Genomic DNA, 7,212 nt, shown 5'->3' on the forward strand with positions numbered 1-7,212 from the left:
GCCCCATCAAAATCATGACCAAACTTCATTTCTGAATTGCAGCCAACTTAAGCAGCATAGTGAGACAAGGATTCACTTTTCAGACGGGACTTTATATAGTAAGAAGGGAAGTAAGAATGGAACAAATGGTGGTAGATACGAGTTTTCAGTGTTTTGCCTGCTTTGTGCACGGACCATCCCAGGCAGACAAAGTCGTTCCCTCCGCCCTGTGTCCTCACGTCCCTCTCCCCGCCTCTGGGCACCGACTTCTCCGCTTTCTCCTTCTCCCGGCCACCGCCTGATGAATAATTCAGAAGGATTTGTGCTCGCTGCACGCCTGTCCTGCTCGTGGTGGTGTTGACTCTGGGCTCTGTCTGCTCTCACCGAAGAGGCTGTGGTCTGGCCGAGCAGGGAGGAGAATGGCAGACGCAGGATGAAGTTCCCAAAGGGAGCCGGCGTTTCGTGATGGCAAAGCTACGGGACGAAAAGACCACGGAGGGCCATAGGGATGCTCCCAGCCGTTTGGGATACACCTCCGTGCAGTCTGTCACCATCTGCACGAACCTCCCTGAGCACCAGTGCGGCAAGATCTGGTTTCCTAGGAGGAGCCGCTCCTGGGGAGGCTGAGCAGAGCCGTGCTGGGAGCCCACAGGACGCTGTGATCCCTCCCCGCCTTTGCCTGTGGGAGGTGGGCCCTGGTGCCGGGCCTTGCTGTGGGCTCCCCCACAGGCGGGCAGTTCACAGTGCGGTGCTCCGGACAGACAGGTGCAAGCAGTGCCCCGGGCGGCTTTGGCTACGCAGAACACCGAGCATGACTAATCCCGGCACCAAGGGGTCATTCCTCTCACAGCCGATGGTGAAAAGCGTGCTGGTATATCGCAACGGGGATCCTTTCTTTCCAGGACGTCGCATTGTCATCAACGAGAAGAAAGTGTCCAATTTTGAAGTCTTTCTGAAAGAGGTGACCGGTGGGGTGAAGGCACCTTTTGGAGCTGTGCGTAACATCTATACGCCTCGGGCTGGGCACCGTGTCCGGCAGCTGGAGGAGCTGCAGAGTGGAGAGCAGTATGTGGCTGGTGGCAGGGAAGCCTTCAAGAAACTCAAGTGAGTGGCTGAAAAGTAACTTAGCATTTATACCCAACCCCGAACATCAGCATTTCAGACCCCTCTCCCCTTCTCCTGCCACCCCTTATTAGCCATTGCTCAAAAACAGACTAAAAGAAGGTATTTGTGACAGAAAATACTGCAAAAGAGCTTCAGAGCTGAACCGTAGAACAGCTGCAGTTTTCATCAGTCACACAGGGGCATCTCCCTGACACAGCAATAGAAAGGGAGAAGCAGCCCTTTAACCCTCAGGACATGCTGCATCAGCACGGTGTGATGGATGTGCTTTGCTGAGGGACAAGTGTCTGTGTTTGTGATGGGTGATGTTAGGAAGGAAGCTCCAGAAAGGAGGAGTGTTGACAGAACCGTGGTGACAGCCTTGTTAGGAATTTAATTACCAACACTTCCTTTCTTGCTTATTTTTAAAAGATCTCATTCTATTCACATCTCCATCCATTCTATTCATATGGGGTAAGCACATAGCCTTTTTCTGGACAGAATAACCAAGTCTCTGCTGCCATTTAAAAGATGACTGCTTTTTTTTCCTCTGCTGGGATACCAAGAATTAGGCTGACATTTTATCTGTTTTTGACTGGAAATCTGAGCTTTTTATGTGCACTTTCTGAGTGGAACCACCAGGTTCTTAATTCTGGCAATGAATTCCACTGTCTCAACTGCCTAATTATATGCTTTGTTCTGTCTCTGTGGGCATTAATCCTCCAGCTGACTTGAAAAATATCTCAAAATTAACAGCCCCTTTCTTTGAGTGGTTGGGAATTCCCATGATAAACTACCTGCTTCATGGACCCTTGCTTGTCTTGATCAGGTACCACTGAGGAATCTGCATTTTTCAGGAGAGCTCAGTATGTTTCAAAATGAAGCTCTGTGTTTAATGAACAGGGTTTCTTTCAGCACACTTACCATTTTTGTCACCGTCTGCTTCAAGAGACTGATTGATATTTCTTGTGCTTCAGTGGCAAAGCAAGAGAGAAAGATGTATGACAGGCCAAATAGAAGTCCCTTTTCCATGTCAAATATATTGCTGCGCACTCAAGAAAGAGCTATCATGTCTTTTGGTATTAAATTTTGTGGTCCCATGAGTGGCTTAACATTGTTGTCAGCACATCTTGTTTCACCTTCCCATACGTGTTGTGTTTTCCATAGGCTAAAAGTAAGTAACTGTTTTCTTTAGTATGTGCTGTGTAGAGGATTGGGTGCCTCAGATTGAGTTTTGGTGGAAATAGGCATTTATTTTTGTTATTTCATTTTTCATGATTAGAATTTTGTGGAGAGAGTTTTCAGACCTTTGTGGCTGCAACACGTAACAGGATACCTAAATATTTGAGGTCAACAAAGAGAATACTTCCAGAAAAGGTGAATTTGGACTCAGTAAAAGCAGGCTGTGCTGTATATACACATCCCTTGAGAGTATGCTGTGCTTCCTGTGGGAAGGATGGTCTGGATGACCATTCCATTTCCTTGTTCACTATTGTTATGTGTTTATACAGTGCTGTAAAAGTAGGGCAGTGGTTTTACTAGCATTATTTAAGGCAGGCTGGAGGGGTCTGGTTCTTAACTAGATTGTAGACAGAAGGGTAATTAGGGGGACTGACTTAGCCAGGCAAGTCAGAGGACAGGGAAGTCAATTGGAAGGGATGTTCTGGAAGAAACTGAGAGAATTAGAGAACAGAGTGTATTTGTGTTTGTCTCATGGGCAAAGATAAAACAGTTGCAGCTGTGGGAGACAAAACTTCTATCCTAAGGGATCTGACTCTGGTCTTACAGCAGCAAGAACTATGTAAATTTTTAACTGTTTATTTTTTCCTTTGCAGTGATGCTTGTTGGCTTAATTCATTGTTACAATAGACTAAGCAGGGCTGAACTTTGAAATAAAGACTTGTGGGGCAGCTGTGTGCAGGAGTGTAATGGAAAGTAACCAAGGAAAGCAGGAGGAGCTGGAAGTGTCAGCACTCAACTTCAAGTGGCACATCTGTTACTCCACAGATGCCCAGTAACCAGATCCAAATCTTTCTTCCCTATCTTCAGTGATTAGCTTAACTGCTTTCACCTTTAGCACATGAACTTCTGCCATTCCAAGCCTGGAATTGTAACATCTTGAAATGCATTATTCTGGAGTGCCTCGTGCTACAGCAGTGACAACACTGTGAGCCAGAAACAACCTGAGGTCCTGCAGCTGCTGTGAGCTGCATTCATGAGAAAAGGCCAGCTCACGAGGCTTTTGCAGTGCTGGACTGGAGCTGGTGCAGTCTGGGTACCTGGGTAACTGTTCAGCCAGTTTAAGGGTAACACATGCTTGGAGACGTATTTAATTCCTTTTTTTGGTAGGGTAACATGTAGCTAGACTACCGCTGTGTGTTTTAATTGATGCTTTTGTGCTAATGCAGCAGGGAATACTTCAGCGGAGTGCAGTGATGTTCAAATGTTTGTGGGTTGTTTTTTGTTTGTTTGTTTCTTTTTTGTTTCTTTTTTTTTTGTGATTGGATTTTGTTTATTAATAATTGTGAAGATACTCTTACTGTGCCATGATAAGTCAGGACAAAATGTTTTCACATGTGTCTGAGACCAGCTGAAACACAAGTTGTGTGGAGCCTTTCAAATTAGCCAGTGCACTGGTTAAACTTGAGTATTGAGAGAGGCTTTAAATGTATCAGGATTTACTGTGAGAATCTAGGAGGCAAGATGGCAACTCTGGTAACTAGAAAACTCTGCTAAACTATTAAATATATAAACTATTAAATATATTGTGCTATATTTATTGATATTATTATTTATCCATCTTTCCAACAAGTAGGTTCTGATGGTCTGTACCAAGTGCCAGTGGTTGACTTGAAGTTAGATGGATACTTCTCCCTTACATTTGGTATTCACCCAAAGGGCTAGCTTGTAGGTTTATATTAATGCTCCTTCATTAAAATCTTGACTTAGTTACTATTTATATTACTGCCTGGAGGCATGGCAAATTTTAAGAGCTTCAGTGTTAAAAAATGTAAAATATCTGTATTCTGTAGGTTAGATGCTTCTGTAAATAATCAGTACTGATTTTCTTCCACAGCTATTTGGACATAGGAGAAACAAAGAAAAAGCCTGCTGAAGTCAATAATGAGGTAGGTTGTCTGAAATATCTCAGAAGTAAACCTGCAGTTAGTATTAGTGACGTGTCTGAGTTTTTAATATTTATTATGTTCAGAAATAATACTCTTATCCACCATTCTGAACATAATATTTCAATGATAATTACTCTGATTACTCTGAACATGATGTACTGAACTGACAGTCTTCCATTCTGCTTTTTGAATTGCCATATCCACTCCTAAACTATCAGGAAAGAAAATTGCATGGTATCATTACTGGTCTTCAATCAGAATAAGATGTTGGTACTGTGAACTTCCAGAATTTTGGACAAGAAAATTTTCTTCCAAACATTATATTTTCTCTAAAAAAGAGACTTTTTGGATTGAAAAACCAGATTTAGTTGAAATGCTTTTTCCAGTCACTGCCAGTGACAATTGCAAACTTCTAATGAGTTCTAGCCCAGATCTTCCAAATTCACCTTTTTCTTTTGAACAGTTATGCTATTAACACAACTGCAGGCTTCTAAAAACTTAACGTGAGTTTTTGAGGTATGTGGCTCTGTATTTCATATTTTACTTTTAATTCTGTACATGGATAGCAGTGATCCACAACATTTGAATTTCAGCTTTTGCCTGACAAGAAGCATCAGCTCACAAATGTTTCCATTTCTTCTGTCTTGCCAAGTTTCTAGCACTTTAGTGATTTGTATAGCAGATGTCTCGAGACATCTTGTGCTAGAAGCCCTTCAGAGAAGATGTATTGCCACAGTGATACTTGCTGTGATATTTTGACACGTCTTATTCAGAGGCAGTGAAATACAATACATGCATTTTATAAATTATAGTATCTTTGTAAGCCATCTTTGTTTGCAATTTTCCTTTTTTTCTTTTTTTTCCAAATGGGCAAAGTCAACAGGAAGATCAAATTCAACAGGGGGTCAGAGGTTTGATTTACAAGAACCATATAAATTTGCTCTTAGCTGGATTTTTTTGTTCCTCAGTTCGTTTATATATGCAATTAACCAGAACATTGTAGATAGAGCTCTGTTGCTTTTGTGCCATTATTTGTGTCGCCTCGTTGTTAAGGTATTTAACAAAGAAAATAGATCAGTTAAAAGGAATAAGGAAAAAATAATTAAACACTGATGAATCAGCAAGGTATGTATACACCTCAGTTGCTGAGCTGTATATAAAAACAAGTAATATGTCTACACGTTTACACTGTCTAAACTTTCTGGTATCTTTTGTCCATAAATTCCATTTTTTACTACAACATTTTCTTATTTCAGTCCTGGGTCTCTTTTGATCAACCTTTGTGAATCTTGTGGAAACTATTTAATTCTTGCAAGGCAGGCAGAATCAAATCAACTTGAGCTGTGATCTTTGTAACAGATCATATTAGTTTTTTCCAGAGAGAAAAGGTTTTTACAACAACAATATTGAACTCATCTGAACCTTTAACGCATAAAAATATTTCTGGACATAAAAACAAAATAAAAAACAACCAACCAACCATTAGATTTATGACCAGTCCTTGCTAATTTTCTTCTGAACACCCAAATGTGTGAACAGTACCATAGTTTGTGTAAAACAGTGTCTAGCTGAAAATGATTCTTACATGTCCAGGATGAAAAGAAGATAACTTGAGAAAATTGCTTCTGATTGTGTCTGAGAATGTGGTGGATTGCATTCACTATTTTGTGCAAGTCCCATTGATAGTGTGCATTGTGACTGACTTCAAATGTCCCTTGATGAGAAAGCATCCTCTTAACCAAGTTCTGATATTAGAAGTTAGCAGGACAACCACAAGGCTGCCATGTTAAGGCTTGTTTTAAAGCTGATGAAATTGCTGCAAATCCTTAGAAGATTCTGAATATAACAGAAATTCTAAGCACGTGGAGAAATATTTGCAGAAGTTGTTCCTTCTGTTTACAGTTGCACGTTTGAGGAGAGAGGCTTCTTCTGTATTCAGTGCTCACTGTGCATTATCTGAGCTTTTCCAGCCATCTTGAGGAAAACCAGTATAAACCATCCATTATGCCAACTGTCTTTCCTCCTGCCTGGCTCAGTTTGCAGTCTCTGTGGTCTCTGTGAAGAGTTTAGCCCTCCATGTTAAGTTTAACTTTATGTTATTGATTTATTTGAGGAGTCCTAAAAATGAAATGAAACCTGATAATGTTTTACAGATTTTTATCTGGACTTATGAATAGTACCATTATTTTTTGGCCCCTAATCATTTAATTCTAGAAATGAACTTTCACAGGTCAGTAGCTGAAGTTTTAATGCCTAAATAGATTTTTGCTAAAATGATTTGAGGAAGCAAGTTCTGTTTGCACATATTTTTTTCAAACATGCGTTTTGAAATCAAAAATCTGCCTGTGTTTTAGCACAAAGACTAGGAGAAGTATTGCTACATTTTCCTTTTGATTCTGCTGCATTTGCATCAGCAAACAAATAAATCATGTTTTTCCATGAAGCTTTGTAAGAACCTTTGATACAAGCCCACAGGAATGTTTTGCTTTCAAAAGGCAGTATTTCAGATTGAGTTTCAAAAATAAAATCCTCCCAGTTTGTTTCATTAGAAAAAAGAAATCTACATATATGCAAATTATGAGAAAATTTTTTTGCTCCAGCCTGCAAGAACTGTAAAGTGAAACTTTGTTCTGTGTTATTCCTGAATGCTGATGGTGCATCCAGAATTGAGGCAGGAGCTTTACTGGTGTTGTTGCCCCCAGGAGGAGATGGTCTTGAATCTATTAGCACTGGTTTTATTATACAACCTAAACTTATAAAAGACAGATGTCAAGATGATGGGGCCAGACTTTTTTTCAGTAGCACTCAGAGATAGGACAAGGGGCAATGGGAACAAACTGGAACACAAGAAGTTCCATCTAAATACAAGAAACAGCCCTGCAGAGAAGGACCTGGGGGTCGTGATCGATGAAAAACTTACCATGAGCCAGCAGTGTGCTCTTGCAGCTCAGAAAGCAAATGGTATCCTGGGCTCCATCAGAAGAGGGGTGGCCAGCAGGGACAG

The 7,212-nt window shown here is 41.0% G+C and overlaps 1 protein-coding gene and 1 long non-coding RNA gene across 5 annotated transcripts in view; one reads left to right on the plus strand and one right to left on the minus strand.

Annotated features, from left to right (window-relative positions):
• The window catches only part of LOC109366556, a 4,842-nt gene extending 4,585 nt beyond the window's left edge, over window positions 1-257 (minus strand). The window contains exon 1 of the long non-coding RNA XR_002112885.1: window positions 175-257. This is a non-coding gene — a long non-coding RNA (uncharacterized LOC109366556). The remainder of the gene's footprint in view (window positions 1-174) is intronic.
• DCDC2 (doublecortin domain containing 2) overlaps window positions 7-7,212 on the plus strand; it is a 54,376-nt gene continuing 47,170 nt past the window's right edge. For all 4 annotated transcript variants that reach the window (XM_010708295.2, XM_010708296.2, XM_010708297.2 and 1 more), the window contains exons 1-2: window positions 7-1,083; window positions 4,157-4,208. In XM_010708295.2, coding sequence (XP_010706597.1) covers window positions 488-1,083; window positions 4,157-4,208 — 648 coding nt within the window. In that variant the 5' untranslated portion in view covers window positions 7-487. The remainder of the gene's footprint in view (window positions 1,084-4,156; window positions 4,209-7,212) is intronic.

The sequence above is a fragment of the Meleagris gallopavo genome, chromosome 3 (genome assembly GCF_000146605.3).
Source record: "Meleagris gallopavo isolate NT-WF06-2002-E0010 breed Aviagen turkey brand Nicholas breeding stock chromosome 3, Turkey_5.1, whole genome shotgun sequence".
Taxonomy (NCBI): Eukaryota; Metazoa; Chordata; class Aves; order Galliformes; family Phasianidae; genus Meleagris; species Meleagris gallopavo.